Source organism: Poeciliopsis prolifica, unplaced genomic scaffold (genome assembly GCF_027474105.1).
Source record: "Poeciliopsis prolifica strain line A6 unplaced genomic scaffold, Auburn_PproV2 SCAFFOLD048, whole genome shotgun sequence".
Classification (NCBI taxonomy): Eukaryota; Metazoa; Chordata; class Actinopteri; order Cyprinodontiformes; family Poeciliidae; genus Poeciliopsis; species Poeciliopsis prolifica.
In genome coordinates, this window is record NW_026562423.1 from 1618268 (window position 1) to 1635987 (window position 17720).

The 17720-nt window shown below is 37.6% G+C and overlaps 2 protein-coding genes across 2 annotated transcripts in view; one reads left to right on the forward strand and one right to left on the reverse strand.

Moving 5' to 3' along the window:
- LOC129377515 (uncharacterized) overlaps positions 1-17720 on the reverse strand; it is a 288482-nt gene that overhangs the window by 148269 nt on the left and 122493 nt on the right. The window lies entirely within an intron of this gene.
- Positions 1-17720, forward strand: part of pemt (phosphatidylethanolamine N-methyltransferase) — a 47518-nt gene that overhangs the window by 11560 nt on the left and 18238 nt on the right. The window contains exon 3 of the mRNA XM_055057515.1: positions 11375-11490. Within this exon, the coding sequence (XP_054913490.1) occupies positions 11375-11490 (116 nt within the window). The remainder of the gene's footprint in view (positions 1-11374; positions 11491-17720) is intronic.

The following is a 17720-nucleotide window of genomic DNA, read 5'->3' on the forward strand; positions in this document are numbered from 1 at the left end:
GCATTTGTATTCAGCCCTTCTGAGTCAATACTTTGTAAAATCACCTTTCACATCCAGTCCTTCAGGGGCATGTGGTATGAGACAGAAAACGCTCACCTTCTGTCTTTTCAAAGACCATTCTTCTGAGTCCATTCAGTATGGCTGGAACATTTTATGTTCCATCCAGTATGAGTATACATTGGGGTTCACTCATATTAAGTGACTTCTGAAGGCAGTTTGTTGGACTAGAATCAATTCAGGCTGTCGCAGAAGACCAAAGCACTGCACACTTTCATGATTTTACTTGGACAGACATGTTCTTTTGGACCTAATTGCAGTATGTAAACAGAGTAGGCATATTTCAAAAAGATCAGGGTTTTGGTTTCTGTAGCTATTGCTCCAGACATGAGTTTCCAAACAGTATTACTTGGTTGCGTTCAGTCACATTTTACCTTTGACTTTGATGGCCAGTGCACCGGTTGCAAACCCCTAGCTTACCACAGGGGTTTGCAACATGCAGCTATGGAGCATGCACTTTAGCCCTTACTAACTATTATTGAAGTACGTCCAAAAATGCTAAAGAATTTAGCACTGTTTTAAAATGTAAAGGTTACTTTTATATCTGTTGCTGCTGTTACACCTGAATTTCCCTTTCGAGGACAATAAAGGCTGTTTCTATGCTATTTTATGAAGAAATATTAGCTTTATCAGTTTATCTTTGGCATTTTCATACAACATACAACTATAACATTTCTGCAAAGAATGACACTCGTAGTTGTAAAGTACATTTTTGTCATCATTTCCAAAAAATGTTGAATGCTATATTGAAGAAAATGTATTAAACCTAAAAACAAAAATGTAATAAAAATATGTGGTACCTTTTGACAGTCCTATTAGGACTGTCTGTTCTGTATATAAGAACAGACAATTGTATTGTGAGATTCTTCTGAATAGTAGAATTATCTGTTGTTTTTCTTCTCCAAAGGGTGTTTGTGGGTCAGAAAAGTTTATTACAGAAAACAATTTCAAGACCAGTTATCACTTGCTTACAATACATTGTTTACTGTTTTTGTTTTCTGACTATATTTACTGCTTGTAAAATAATCTGATGAAAGTGCATATTCTCTATCTTTACAAACGAAAACAATCAAGATGAAACTCGAGATTCTCGTCAACCATAAGCTAAAGTCAGCATTTGTGCACACTTCATGTAGCCTTATGTACATGTCCATAAATATTTCTTCTTGTATTGAATCTATAAATGATGTAGGCTTGATGCTGCCTCTTCATCTTGGCAACGTGACATTCTGCACGAACAAAACATATTTCAGTCACTTACCATAAGAGGCATGACTACGACATGTCTAAATTTGGCACAACTTCGCTCATCATTGTATGGCCTTGAGTACGGAAATAATTGGACTCGATTCTGCATCGATAAACAAGTACCTCTCCCATCCAGAAGAGCCCACACTCGGAGTGGTCCTCTAATCTCATTTGGCTGTTAACGGATCACTTCCTGCTGACTCACTTTTGGCATTGCACACTTCCAGAAGCCAGTTACAGGAGCAAGTCTTTATTCCAAACACATTACTAATGCTTCAAATGTTTCATTATGTATTTTCGAAAGTTATCTTTGGCAATTTTCCCCTTGTGCCTTTTCTGTTTTTTGCTCCGTTTTGTTTATTTCCTGTCTATCATTCTTGCACTATTTTTCTCTCTGTACCCCCTGCTGTTATTTTTTTCAGTCTGTTCTTCTGCTCTGTTTTTTTAAATAACGTCATTCAGAGGAAAATGTATGAATCACAGTACTAGCTCTCTTTCTTCCATGTATGACAAGGCAGAACAGTCCATGAAACCCTAACCAGGGTCCAAGTACATAAAGTGAGGTTCAGAACCAAAATTCTGAACCTCACAGGGCAGTCAGAGAGCAGACAACAGGTAAATCAGGAACAAGGACATGGAACCTTGTCCCCAAAGCCTTTGGTTCATCTAATTGACACTTTGTGAACTTTGAGGGAAGATACTTCTTTCTGGCCGACCTGTCAAACAAACCACAAAGATTTTTGTAACTACAGGCTTTACTACGTTAAAGACTGTGCCACGTTAAGGTCTGAGATGTGGCTCTTGCATTATTGCAAACCAAGCTTTGAAATGGAAACGCATGGACATTCTCTTCTGGGATAACTGCCTGCTGTCTTCTTAGTTGCTACTACAAAGTAACTGAAGCTGCATTGTTTGGAAATAGCCTAAAGGCCCTTTTCAGGCTGGTGATCTTTCCTCCTTAACTGTGTGTCAACACACAGCTGACTGCCAAAATATCTGCTGTTGTAGAGCTGCTTACACTTGCTGGTGATCCATGAATCAAGTGCATTTGATTCATGGAAGAGGTTGGTCATTTCTTTGGTCATGTGACAGACATAATGATGCAGCAAAGGATTGTGGGCACTACAGCAATCAAATTTTTGTATCAATGCATCCCTAATTAATATTGCAAAGAATTGAAACTGCGATATATTGGAAGACTAATGAATGCACATTTTTCATGCCAATAGGATTTTCAGCCCGCGCGATGTCTCTGCACTGATTGCCCGTTTTTATACAGAGAACAGAAGAGTCACAAAGTGTTGAAAGCACACACCATAAGAAAAAAATATGGATTTAACACAGTGCATATTTTCATAACGATATAGTAAAAGAGTAAGGGGGATTAAATTTTTTAGTTTCACTACAAGTCCAAGCACTCATCTGGAAAAACAACAGAGCAACTTAAACTGTGAAAGAAAAACAGGCTGTGGAATGACCTAAAAGAGTCCACATGTTCTGCAGAGTAGGCAGACATTAGCAAAATGTCAAATTCATGCTGTGTTGATATTGATAAACACAGCACAATGTGCACAAACTCAGTTTTGTTAAATTCTGGATTCAGGTTTAATATGCCGGTGACACATTTGGTGACGTGTAGGTTTACTGATTGGGCAATCAAGGGCAGGGAGTGCAGTGAGAAACAGAAAACCATTCAAAAAACAAATTAAGGCATGACACAAACAGTCCAGAAATGTAAATCATAACAGCAGGCAGCAGAAATAAACTGTAAAAAGGGCAGCACATAACACAACATGTACAGGTATAAGCTGCCCATAATACACACACATGCACAGACATGGAATAAGTTAGTTATGTAAACCTTCCACGTTGCTCTCTCTATTGGGGTTCTTATTATGTCTGAACAAAAAGAGAAGCGCAGCATGAGGTGAAAATCTGCAAATCCGGAGTTTAAATCCTTGAAAAAGAAGAAAATGATTTCATTGTGTGCAGAGCAGACGTACACCTCCGAACACAGGTGTCACATCTGAACCGTAAAACGTTTTTCTTTGTCGCTCTTCTGAAAAACAGAAGAACAAAGAGATAAGCCACAGAATCCTGATGATTATCTGAATGAACAATACAAAAGATGACAGGTGAAGAACACTGAAGTTGCTCATTGGATATGTTGGGTCTGTCCTTGCCCATGCAGTTGCACATGTCCTGACTTTCTTGTTTTAGAAAAGTTAGACTCTGAAAAATAATTTGATTTAATTATTTTTATTTACGTAATGCCTCATTTATTTACTTTTATTGTGGTGCGTTGGTGGTGTGTTGCATATTTTAAATTTATTCGTTTGCATACTGTATTACACCTTGATAAGTGTTAATTTTGGAATGATTTTGTCATTCTTCTATAAGAACTGATAAATTATTTTACACCATTTAGCTGCTCAGCCCAGCTAAGGACAGACATTGGAAATGAGTCGGGTTATAAAATAAAGTACAGGGCATGTTTTTCATACTTAACAATTGTCCCTGTGCAAATAAATTAAATCAACGCAATTTGAAACCATCAGTTCCAAGACGCTTTATCGAAGTTAAATTTCTCTACATCAGTAAGTCCCAACAGTCTTTATCTTTTTCTGTAGGAGACCTGGAGGCTTCTGGTCCAGAGAAATTGCTGTGTCTCTTTCATTTCCCATTCAATGTGAAAAAAATTGTCTTTGTTAGTTGACATCCATTTTTCCTAGTTATCTGTTTATTTGGTCATCAAACTTACCAGCAATCGGTCTAAAATTTTACTTCATTTCTCAGTCTTATGTTGGTTTGTAATTATTTTGGCATTATGTTTGCTGAATGATTTTACTTGGAAAATTTGTTTTTTCTGTTTGTGATTAATAGGCCGTATTTCTGGGAGTATTAGTTACAGTGGTATCACAAACAAGCAGTTGATTTTTCAAATGAAATCTAAGCTAGTCTGTCAAAGCTGCTGCGTTGTACTCATTTATTCTGTGGTTCTCTAAATCTAACTTGACTTAAAACTGATGTTGCTGACAATTTCCTTCTTCTGTCATATTTTTATTCAACTTTCAGCACCCAGCCAAGTTATTTTTGAGATCTGACGTAAAAGACTTGCGTACATGGAGGCACAGTGTTGGTTTTGGAAGACAAAGTTAATGGCAGGATAATTATTAGTGGCACTCTGTCTGCCAAGGACTGTGCATTAAAGTGTCAGCTAGCATGCTGCTGATTTTGTGTGTGTGTGTGTGTGTGTGTGTCAGTTTGTGTTACTGTATGAGTGTGTCTACCTTGATCAGCACTGCCAGACCTTTAACATGCTCCTTTTTGCTCAGAGTTTGGTACATTTTCTCTGATGTACGCTGCATGGAAGTGATTGTGTGTTCATTTGAATACTTCATTCTAATTTGCTGCTCTGTCATTATACCATTCCTGTATAATTGTATAATAGTCTATAACAGATGAGAATTAGGGCCACTGAAAAAAAACCCAAGTAATTCTGACATTTGTTTCCAGAATTCTGAGAGAAGTTAGATTTTTGAGGAAGAATGTCTTGAAAAAGAGCTTCCATCATTGAGCTTAATGTTGAAGGTTTTTATAAAGCATAGGTAAACATTTCCGTCCGTAGACGTGCGAAGCTGATAGACGCATCCCACATTGCCTTCAGCTGAAAATAAGTTATATAAAATATTGACTAAGTGACTTTGACCATAAAAGATTTCCAGTCTTTTGTTTTTTGGCAGGATCACACCATTCAAGTGATCCTAATACTTCTTTATTTTATGTGAGGCTATAGCTCTGCTGTGCAAAGCTGTATCTCATCCCCGGAAGATGGAAATGACTGAGTTCACATTGATTTTGACCCAATCAATGTCAAAAGAGAATCTTTTAAAAGATTTGTTTTGGTCTTTTAAGTATCAGTCATGCATAAATGGATTATTTTTGACAAATGGGGTAGAAACTCACCCTTGATCATAATTAAAAAAAAATCTGGTTTGGCAATTGGCTAAAGGTATTTTTTTTTCCACATCAGTATTGCTGTTCTCCACTGTTGATGCATCATAACATTGGTTCAAGCTTTGGACTGGATTTCCAATAAGTGAGGCTTTTTAAATATGCAATTAATTATGCATAATACTTTACCCTCCCAAGCAGAGTTCAGCCTCATCTGAACAAACTCGATTCATGCATTTTTAACCAATCTGTCTGCAGAGGACAGCCTGATGGTGCAAACAGGGTATTAAACAGCATATTAAACATCATTTGATCTTGTCCCTACATATGGAGATGGTTCCACTCATCAGTTACCTGAGTCTGATCCTCCCACTGACCTACATATAAGGGGAACAAAGGAAAAAGCAGTCGTGAAACTTCTTTGGCAGATGCATAATGACTTTTGAGGGTTGTACGGGAAGTTCTGTATAAATGTCAGTGGAACAGCTGCTGAAAGTCAAAATTGTTTCATGAACGGTATCATATTTATGTCTTACCATGGGCCCAGGCAAAGGCCAATTAAAACATCTATGTCTACACATAGAAGTATATGTTCACTCCATTTAACCTGACAGAGCTTGTCATTTTATGACTATAAATTGCTAAGCTAGAATAGAAATACCTCCAAAGGACTTGAAGCTGCTGGGTTTTCTCCAGTGTATTATAAGCCTGGCAGGCCACCAGGCTGTACTTGACCCCCCCACCAAGCATTGTTTGTTTATTTTAACAGTGACAGTAAAGACTGATTAAGATAGGTTTATTGTTGACTCAGACGAAGGTGGTATGTACTAATTTTCAAACTATAATTCCCTCCAAATTTTTGTTACTTTTAAAAATTTTTAAACACAAAAACACGGTAGCCTAGTTCCCCTAACATCAGGCGTAACCTGTAGTGCTTTTGTACAGTGTTTCACCTTTTTATTTGTGAAAATGATGGAACAATTTAATTTGTTTCGGTATATCCCTTGAAATAACTTGACGTTGTTGATAATACAAAAAAATATTGCTTTTGTAGGCACAGTAGAAACTCAAAAGATTCCTTTCACCATAGAAGAATCTCACTGCCTGTTTACACACCGGCGCTCTTCAGGTAAACTGGAACATTTTTGTTGCGATCCAATAGCTCGTTTTCGCCGCCAGGTGTCAGGGGGAAAGGTTTCTGTAAGTGAAGTATCCCGCAGGTGTGAAAGTGCAGAAAACACGGCTGTAGGGTTTATTCTACATGCGAACTGGCAGCCAGCAACAAAAAACAGTGGCGGATAGCGTTGTGCTACTTATCCTGTTCAGTTTAGCACAATTTCTGATAAGTAAATTAAGTAAAGTAAGTACAAGAGCCCTTTTTTCATGGGAGTCGGAGACAAGTTACTGTTTACAATGAGGTGGAATTTATGGGTCAAAAGCATACAGATTTGATGACATGGTAAAATCACAGCACCATCTAGTGGCCTGGTATGATATGTGACTCAAACGGCGGCCCAGTCTAAATATGGAACCTTTTCCCAATTAACATCTGAAAGTACCAGCACGTTCTGGGCAACGATCTCATGTAAAAGTAGGAAGAGACTTCTGTCAGAAAAAGTGGTGGGAAAGCAAGAAGAGAGGAAGAGAAAGCCAACTTGGACAACTTGAGGACTCAGCGATTTAGTCATTGTCAGTTCTTGGTAGACTGTTTTTCTTGAACTCGGTAGATGAGAAATTATCCGTTGAACCCAAGATGCATTATTATTAAAGTGATATTAATGCATGTAAGCATGTGATCCATCCATGTTCTTGTTCTCGTTCCCTTATTACCCGTATTACTCGGCTGTGCCTGTGTGCAAAGTGTTCTCCATCAAACACGGCCGCACATTAATACAGTCAATGAACCATCAGCTGCTGATCAGGCAGAGAGAATCATCATAGTCCACTGTTGGGTCCCCTGGGGCTCCGCAAATTAGCTAACGTTGCTTAAAAAAACCCACAGTCACACTTTTTTTTTCTTTTTTATATTACATAGCTTCTACTTGGGGTTCAATAATGTGTGTATTTTTTTTCTTATCTTTTTTTGGTGTAAACAATGTCTGGGCTGAGACTTGAGCTCTGTTTTCTCTATTTCTGACATTTTGCCGCACATAACAGATGTGTTTGGAGCACCTGGATGTGAGACAGAAGTGGGCTGATGGTACAAGAGGAGCTTGTTAAAGCTTCTATTGAATTAGTCTCCAAGGGCTCCCAGTTCTGCCATTCTGGCGCCAGACCCTGTGCTCTCCCTGCCCAGGCCTTGTGTTACTCTTCCAGATTGTTTCAATCACATCATCTGCTTTCTGTCCATGGAACACCTGAGTATTTTTAGCACACTCCACCGACCACTGGAGTGGCTGCAAATGATTTCTGACTGATGATGGATGAATCCGCCATTTTATCTCTGAGAAGAGGCATTCTGGCCACAAATGCCACCCCGCAGTAACTTTGGCTGAGGGTGCCTGGTGTGACTCCTGCCGTGTTCTCAGGTTTGAAGATGAGGCTGCGCGGAAATCGTCTTGTGTGGCTCTTAAAGAGAGATGAGAAAATAACGGGATAGCTTCTGTCCAATTTCAGTTTCAGTCAGATTTCAGTTTGTTGAATCGCTTTTCATCCTGCTGCTGTGGTCTTTGCTAGAGTTCAAAGATATCTGCCAAAGACAAAAGGCTTTATGTTTCACCCTCGATGTTATCCTCTTAATATTGAGGAGAGCTCTGTCGCACAATTGGGGTGTCTTTGTAGCTTTCGTTTAATTTCGTCAGTAGGATTATGTTCTTTAACCATGCAGAACATCAGCTTGTGTGTGCTCTGGATAAGTGGAACTGATAAGTGGTGCATTTATGCAGCTATTTTGACATGTGAAAAAAATAGCATGCCTGCTAATAAACATAAAACATGAGCAGAAGAAAATGTGTGCTTTTATACACTGTGTTGTTTTTGCCCTTGGGAACCAAGAATCCTTCCACACACTGCTGTTTCCATCTTAAAACAACCAAACAATTTTGTTCAGACAAAAGAGACTCATTTATAAAACTGAATTTTTGTTTTAAGTTCAACAACCGCATATTAGTAAGATCCATGTGATGTGTTTATGTGAGTCATTGCTGTCCTGATTGGGCTGTTGTTCTGGTTATAAGTGGTCCAAAACAACAGGCTGTTCAGATGAAGATTTTTTTCTTTTGTCTCCAACAGTAACCTGCATCTTTTTCAGTGAGGCATTTGCTTCAAGTCTAAGTCCAGACCTTTTGCACACGACAAACTCATGGAAATCAACACTAACTTTGATTCAGAAATAGATATTTTATTTATCTAAAAGGGAAAGTAAATGCGGTTGTGACTCTTATCTTATTATTTAAATGTCTTCTAAAGGTTTCTTTGAATGGGACGGATTTCTGATAGCAGTCAATATCTGCAGGCCTTTGAGTGAAGTCTATTTCTGACTGGGCAAATATGAATGTATGCTATTTAGTGCTAAAAGCAATAAATAAAGAAAAACACAATATGATTAATTTTGTTATTAACAGGGCCCCCAATTTCTATAAACAACTAGAAAAAACTATTTTGTGGAGGGCCGCCTGTCGGTCCAGGACCCTTGGAGTCGTCCTAACTTTCCCCCCTACACGGCGCCCATGGTCATGAAGTGGTTGCCATTTTTACCTGTTGCTGTGCTAATCAGCAGTAATATAATATTGCAGTTATACTGAAGCATTTTGTATTCATTTCCTGGTTAGTGGAGTGATAGTGGAAAAAAGCTATGTATGTTTAATTCTGGATTAATTGCTTTATTAGTTTTAGAAGCACTGTTTACTTTCATGTTCACCAATGTCAACATGAGGCTATTTTGACTTCTTTATTACTTCTCTTGTTGTAAAAATGATTAAACTCTGGTTTGCAAAATCCAGTAAACATGCACTTGTGACCTTACCCTTATTAGCCTGGAGGAGCTAACTACATACATACTATTAGCATATGGCAACACTAGGGCTTCTCTGACATGTTCGAGTCAGTCGTCAGTTTGTGTGTGTATGTGTGTGTGAGCTTTTCATCGAGATGTTTAATCAGTTCTTCTATGTTCCAGTCTCGGTGCCAAAACCTTTTGTCGTTCAACATAAAAGAATGCCGTTACATAATGCCTCCAGGCCTAAAATGCCACACAGCGACGTTATAATACACGCCACCTGAAGAATCATATTCTGTTGTTTTGTTTTTTTTATTGGCATCATAAATGTGACTTTCCCCAAACGTGCTGTCTGGAAAGACTAGTCATTAATTCTTCCCTCTTTTATAATCGCCTTTGTTGTGCTTTGTGGTGTCTCAGTGCCCCACAGAGCAGACTGATGTAATCAGCATGTGGCTGTGAAGCATGAGTCCACACCAAACGGGCTTTCTCAAGCTTTGAGGCCTAATTATATATCCAAATTCTGCTGTAAGGAAAGGAAAGGTTAGAGAACAATGATCTGGAGTTGGCTGGTGGCCATGATTAAAAGAGAACATAAAGGAAGCTGGAGGCTTCGTTCCGTCACTTGTTGTTTGGTGATTCTAAATTAATTACTTTCTTATTGTGTAAAAGTTGTCTCCTCCAACTTTTACCTGTTTTTCATGTTGTTTTCTAGCCTGAATATCTCTAAACTTAGAAAAGATGTTACCATAGAAACAGTTTTATTCTGTCTGCTTTGTCTGATTCGCATCTACGTACTTCTTCAGCCCACAGTTTGAAAATAATTTGACTTTTGTCATTTCTTAAAGAGCTCCTGGCTATAACAGGTCAAGTAAATACATTTCATTCAGCAGAGCTGATAGAATTAGCTTTCTGTAAATTAGTGTGCTGTGACGGACTGTCATGAAGGAACCAGCAGGATTCATAAACAAGAATGTTGATGACATCACAGCCCTAAATCCTGCCTTGATAGGTCTAGCTATTGATTAATAGTCTGTGCAGAAAGTAAACTTCTTTTGTCGATTTAGAAACAGTGGAATTATTGATGATTTATTGGTGAAGAGGGACATTTTCTTAGTGGAAAGAACTCAACTCGAAAGATCAAAACGGTCAATAGACTGGACTTTGCTTAGTCATTGTCTGTGAGACGTAACGCCAAATAATCGGTGGAAAATTCTGACTTTTTGAAGATTTTCCTTCAGAGCATATCTAAAATGTACAAAAGAAAATGTAGCAATGCTGCTTTGCACACTATTGGTTGTTTTTTTTACAGCCAATCCAGCCTTGTAAACACTGACAAGGTGTTTATAAGGTGTTTCATTGATTGGGTGCAGTCCCATCAGCCTGACTGTTGGCACTTGTAGTGTCACAGTTTCCACCGTGTGTATTAAGACTGCAATTTGTCACTTTAAGAAAATATGTTTTCACATGTTACAACTGCCACTGTATCATGACAAAGTAGTCAATATAAGACAGATAAAATGTGAGAAAATCGAACTCCTCCACTATTGCAATCCGCATTGCTTCTGGTAAAAAACCAGCCAATCAGAGCCGGGATTAAAGTCTTAGTGCTGTCAATTAACTTTGTGTTCATGTATGTGCTGCTTAATGTGCAGGTGCCAAAAATAAAAAACACACAAAAAAACTCAACTTACCAAAGCTTTTTATTTTTTTTCCTGCTTAGACTGCCACTTTTTCAGTGGGCTGGAATATTTTTCTTGGGAGAAATATTGAGGTTTCTGTCCTTGATCGTTTGTTTCTGCAGCCTACGCACAAAAAATTGGAAAGAAATGCAATGAAATAGTCAGGCTTAATAGTCTTAAGTTATTTAATTTAAAATTTACACTGGTAAAATAAAAGTCGAGTGCACACACACGCACACACCCACACACACACACACATATAATTGCCTTAAATGTGTCAAGGTCTTACTTACGTTTGATTACAATAGGCTCAAATCAAAAGTAATCCAGAGCAGACACTTAACATTGTGATTTATAAATTTAAATTTTTTTAATTATATAGACTGCAAAAGCTTAGTAGAGGATATTACTGACATTATCAGCAGTAAACAAACTTTGGGAAAAATGACTGACCTGAAGGTAAGTGCTGTCTGCTGATGATCTTTTTGCTTTGCAGGTGGCCCGATGGGAGCATCGTACTCGGGGACTCTCCAGGCTCTTTGGTGGCCCCTACGTGGCTTGTTGCGCTCTGGGACTCGTCATCATTCTGCTCAACGTTTTCCGGAGCCACAGGTAAAACATAGAAGAAGAAAAACGATCAAGATTTTCCACTGAAAAGTTACGCGATTAACTATCAAAATTCAATAAGATACGAGAGTAATCACAAAATTTGGTATATTTGGTCGTTGTAGCAACCAAAATTCAACAACACATCCGTTATGGTCTAAATGCTTCACAATACATTCAGCCTTTTACTCATTCGCACACACATTCATACATTTTGCAAAAATAAACCAATTTCATTAAGGCCAAAAACACATTTCATCCCAGCGCCAAAACATTTTTATCAAGAAACAAGTTTTTTTTTTTTATTAAATTGCCATGTTTCCATTTAGCAAATTTATTTTCTAAATAAATGCCAATTTATTTTCAAACTGTGCAATTGTGATGTTTTGTGCATCCTTGACAACATAAGTAGGCATTTCACAGGTCATTTCATCTCCAAATAAGGATTTAATCAATCTCTATAATTTCTTGGAGTCATTTCAGTTTCGATGTAGTTTTCTCAACATAAAGCTGCAATTTATTCTTTTTAACAAGGGAGGTAAAGCACTTTGTAAGATGTTTGAACACCAGCTGGTCACTCTGTGATGTAGAATGCCGAGTGTTATCTTGACTTTTTCAAAGACTACACAGCTCAGCAGTAAACTGGGGGTTATCTATATCCTATATTGTGAAGAGGGACATGTCTGTTAATAAAAAAGCTAAAATCATCATGGAAGTATTTCTAAGCCAATCGTGTGTCATTGACCAGTCAGAGAGCTGTAGATCTCAACGAGAAGCCTGCTCATAGAAATGCTTCACGTCTTTTTCAGTATTTGAAGAGTTTACTTTGCCTGACAATCACAATAGCACAATAAATACCTTTCTCATTTGCAAGTTCTCCACTATTTGAATATTGATACAGAAAACAATCTTGCAGGGGAATAATGCATACACAGTATTCCTCTGCAAAATGTTTGACAGCATACTGTTGAGAAATAACAGGCTTTTCATTTATTATCCTTGCAGTTTTATTTTGCTTCTCAAGGGAATCATCCTGCCCACAGTCAAACTAAATATAGATAAATGTAACAATTACATGTTCATTCACATGTTACATTACATTCACATGTTCAAGGACAAAAAGCACGAGCGAAGAGAATAGCTTTTCCATCCAGTTATCTGAGACGACTTATAGTTTTTCTATTTTTTTTCAGACACAATTCATGTGTAAGGGAAATATTGCCAGGACCTCGCTTACAAAAATTGACCAATTATGTTTTCAGACCACATTGCTAAAAAGTGATTACCCTAAAATGCCCCATTATTACTGTGTAATGGAGTATAATGTATAGTAATGCAAATTATTATCACTTCAGTGCCTGATAATGTCGAACGCATGTTTGGTAATTTAAAAAGCATTAAGGACCTATTCACAAAACGTTTATGGAGTATGGTTACAAATTTAGAGATATAAAAGTTTAGAGCAATAATGGGATACAATATTAATAATGCTGTTGTGGCTAATAACTGATATTAATCAGTAATGAAATACTGATAAACTGCTGTTTATCAGTGGTTTGAAACAAACTAGCACTTCGCTACTCCACACTCACTACAGACACACTCGCAGCACTCAAGTGACTCATTTGGGAGACGAGTAGGATGAATATTCATGAAGTTGGTTATTTTATGTTAAATAGTTTTATTCAATTACCCTTGTTTTGTAGAAATTCACTTTGTGCTTTGAGCACAGGAGAAGAAATCTTTTCTGAGGAAGCACTACATTGATACTTAATCACACTGACAGAAGATGTGCAGATTGTGCCTCCATCTGCTTAACCAAATGCCACATGTGCAAAGTTTTACAAGAAGTATATGAGCAATCCAATCTGAGCTACGACAGTTGCTGCTTTTACAGCAGCCGTTATGTTTTAACCCTCAAGGGCCTGCATTTCCCAGTGTGAGTCAGTACTGTGTTCATTCTTTTCTCTGTGAGGTAATTCACGTCCTTTTACTATTACTGACACATTCCTCTCCGGTCTTTCAATTTCAATGGATTTTTTCATTTCGGATGTGGTTTTGTTTCCTTTCCTCTGAAAATGTTTTTCTTTTCAAGAATGCATTTCTTGTTTAAGTGTGATGAACCAGTTTATTTATTTTTAGTCAGTGTGTATTGTCAAGCTTTGATGACTAATTGAATGATCCAGTAAACTGCTATCTGTTGAAGGACTTATGCCAAAGCGAGCCACGTCCTTCATTCCTTCCTTCTTTCCATCATTCCTTCCTTAAAAAAAATTGAGTATAGCTCCAAAAAAAAACAAAAAAACAACAGAACTGCTATGTTTCTTCACATGTCTAACCCTAATGTTTTGTCTTACAGAAACTCACATATCAGTGGCATAGAAATTTTGTGAGCAGAGATGAAAAGGTTTATGCGAGGAAGGTGATGTACAAATGTGAATCAGTTACACAATTCTGTAGGAGTGAACCAAAATACCTGCAAACTCCACAACTCTCCAGTAGTCTGTGAAGCTTGTGGAAGGCAGTGCTTCTTACTTCAAATGAATAAGGCTTTGAGGCTCTTTCAAAGTCAGTAGTTTGAGGGAGAACTTCTGTGTAACTGAAAGGACTGGGTTCTTTTGATTACAATGTAAAATTACCATACAGTCAAAACATTGAAATCAGGTTCATTCACCTATCTGATCAATGGAATTATTTAGTAAAATCATTCAAATGTCGAAGTAACTGCTTAACTATGGGTCAGATAAATATAGTCAGTGAGACTAAATACATTGTACCCTGCTTAGCCAAAAGCAGAAATTTTCCATTGTTTATGCTTCACCATTGCCTCTCATTAGTGTAATTATGAGGCTTCAGGGAGAGGAACTTACTCAATGCTTTTATTAACAGCCCTAATCAAATCTGTAATATAGGCGGTGCCACATTTAGTAGCACTAAATACAAACATAGAATACCCTTTCATCGACTGTTGTTTGCAAATGCTGTGCTTAAAAAAAGAACTCATAAAAATGGAAATAGATTGTAAATTGGTTGCCTTTTATCTATTTATACTGCATAGATATTTAAAGCATGTTTTATCCAAAGTACTGATTTGATTGCAGTGGAGAGAATGTTTGTCATTTCAAATCTTATGTCCTTATGCAAATCTTATGCATTCTGATTAGTCTTGAAATCAAAGTGTGTAAACTGCTGTGCTGTAAGGGGATGTAGGAGTTCTTAGAGCGCCATTGAAACATAAGGCAGATACGCATTAGTGTGGCGGGCATTACACAAGATTCTGGCGACGTGAAGATCAGTGGTGGAAACGAGATGCTGGTCCACAGTGTACTGCAATCTGCTGATCATTGCGTGTTTCTGTGTCTGCGGAAAAGAGGGTGAGCCGTTTTTGTGGTCAGTGAGACTTAAGGCCCCAACATCCTTGGCCTCGGATGTCCACGCGTACTCGAAGCAGACGTCCACCGGATACGTCCATGAACACAGCCTGTTGAATGTGAAGTAGCCAATCAGTACTGAAGGCCAGAAAAACACAGAAGGGACTTTTAAATACACAGAAGACAAAACAGCTGTCACTGTACACCAGAATGTTTGGTGGATGTCGAAACGTCTTTTTCTGTTTTTTTGTTAAGTATAGTCCACTAACTCTAACTGTCTTCTTGTTTATTTACTATGAAGTCACGTTTGGTCTTGAGAGATTTTCCATCTGACATCTAGATGTTGGTGAGTGGTGTGTTGCTCCTGCTGTTTAGCTCAACACCTCACACTGATTTTTTTTATCTTAATTTCTGTGGTCTCAGTTTTTGAAAATCAGTTTTGAAATCTTGCCGTTTAAGTCCGTTTAACCAGATGATAAATGGACTTTAATGTTCATTTAATATGAAATATTGAACAGTTAAGCTGCTGCTGGTTTTGGTCTAAATTCAGTATTCCCATTATGAGTACTCAGCAGTCTTTGTGTAGTTAGTTATTTATAGTACAGTTCACTACAACAGCTGCTCGAGGTCCATGGACTCCACAGGAAAGGTAGATTCTGAGGTTACATCCTCAGAGAGTGGACAGAACCAAGGCTGTTTTCAATCACATCACTTTGGACAATAGTTAGAAGATGCTAATTTAATAGAAAAATGGGTGTGTTTTTCCTTCCATTGGATTTGTCCTGGCCTGTAATTGAGTCTGGCAATGCCTTTCTGAGTTTTGACTGAAGTCAATGGACTCTGAACCGTCTAGATGATTGACAGCAATAGGATGGAGTGCAATGAGTTGAGGGTTGAATAATCTCTTTTTTGCTTATGTTCCAGTCCTAATATGACAAAGAAAAAAAAAAACTTGCCATGGGTTTTTTTGTCCGATTGTAAACTGGCATCAGTAAAGTTCTTGCCTCACAGGGATAGAGAATGTAGGTCACGGTCTGTCCATTTCTGCATCATATTGGATGTTCCCAAGCCCAACCACTACGACCTGATTCTTTGCTACAGTTACATATTTTGCCTCTGCTGAGAGAGAATAACGGCTTATTGTTGATTTCTGCAAAATTGTTTTTCATACTAGAAAACTGAGTTTTTTGTGTATTTTCATTCTGCAAAGAGGAGAAACTGAGGGAGAAATTAGTAAGGGGCTAAGACATCGGCCCTGTCAGACGTCTATATGTTTTTGCCAATTTTTTTGTGAAACCTGAATTTTTCAGATCATCAAAACAAAACTTTATTTCAAACAAACATGCAAACACACAAGGGGATGCAAAAGGCAAGTTTAGAATAATTTAATTTATCAACTGAAAATAACGATCCAAACCAACCTGGCCCTTGGTGAAAACAAATTGCATCCAATAGATGGTTTGGCACAACCACCAACTGCCATCAAGTATTTGCAGTGAATTATAAGGAATATTTTACATCACTATAGAGAATTTTTTTCCCACATTGGAGTGATTTTGAAACCTGTTTTAGGTGATTTATTTTCAGCCTTTCTGAGGTCGACTTGATGTTCTGCTATAAATCTCTTTCAAGCTGTGTAACACAAATGTGCTTAAGCTTAAGATCACAAACTGATTGACTGGATGTTCTTCATCAAAATGTTTAGTAGAGAATTAAATTTAACAACAAAGTTACCCATTAAAGCCTCATCTGAGCATCACATCACCACCATCATGTTTGACATTTGGTAGATTTTCTGTTCCAAAACCACTAGAAAGGTTCACTTTGGTCTCATTAGCACACATGAGGAGAGGATGATCAGACTGCTTATTTCTTCAAATGAATACAAATTTATTTTTTTATTTCTGGTAATTCTCCCGTTGATGTCTCCTTGTGGTTAAATCATGTAATTGTTTGCGCTCTCTCTGAGTATTTTTGGGTAAGCTGGATTCTTTCACCACCGTTTCCTGTTTTGTTTATTGGTGGATGAAGATTTTCTGATCACCTAAAGCCTTTTTGCTGTTTTCTAGAACTGACAGATATCAGTAACTTTCTCTCTTAACTGTTTTTGATGCTCCTTAAGTTGGGGAATAATGTGTTGTCTTTAAGCATACTTTCTTTTTATACAACCTCAAGCTACATAAGTTTAGTTTTTTTTAATCTACAGGTAAAATTGAGTGAATGTTTCTATTTCGTATTAATAATCTTTTTCTACTCAGCCTATTTCTGTCTGAAACTAAAAGTAGGTTGATGACCTGAAACATTTAGATACAAAGGAAAAAAGGACAAAAATCTTAAAGAGGACAAATATTCACCGTAGCACTGTAATTGAAATGGTAAAATTCAATTTGATATTTGAATGTTTTTTTTTATTTCAAAGTTGGTCCCCATTTCCAGCCAAAGAAATTGAGTCTGGAGGCTTTCCAGACTGGTTGTTGAAACCTTGAAAAGACAGAAAATGTTTCTGTGAAACCACAGAAACACAACTTTCCTTTTGTCCTTTATCTTTTAAAGAGAACTCACTCGCAAACCAAAGTGAGTAAGTTCTCGCTTCACACGCCTCCTCCTTTCCCTCCCTTCTATTTATTTCTACATTTATTTTCCTCTCTATCTCTCTCCTCTTTTTGACCCATTCTTTTCCGGAATGGTTCAAAAACAGCATTGAATATGTGTAGCCTTGTTTGTCAACATGGTTACATGAATATTTGTCTGAAATTTTCTTACATTATAACCGACTCATTGTCCGCTGTTATGGTGGTTCATCTATTTACAACCGCTGCCCACCTGCCCGCCGCCCCGTCCTACCAGACCCGTTTTCCTCCTGAC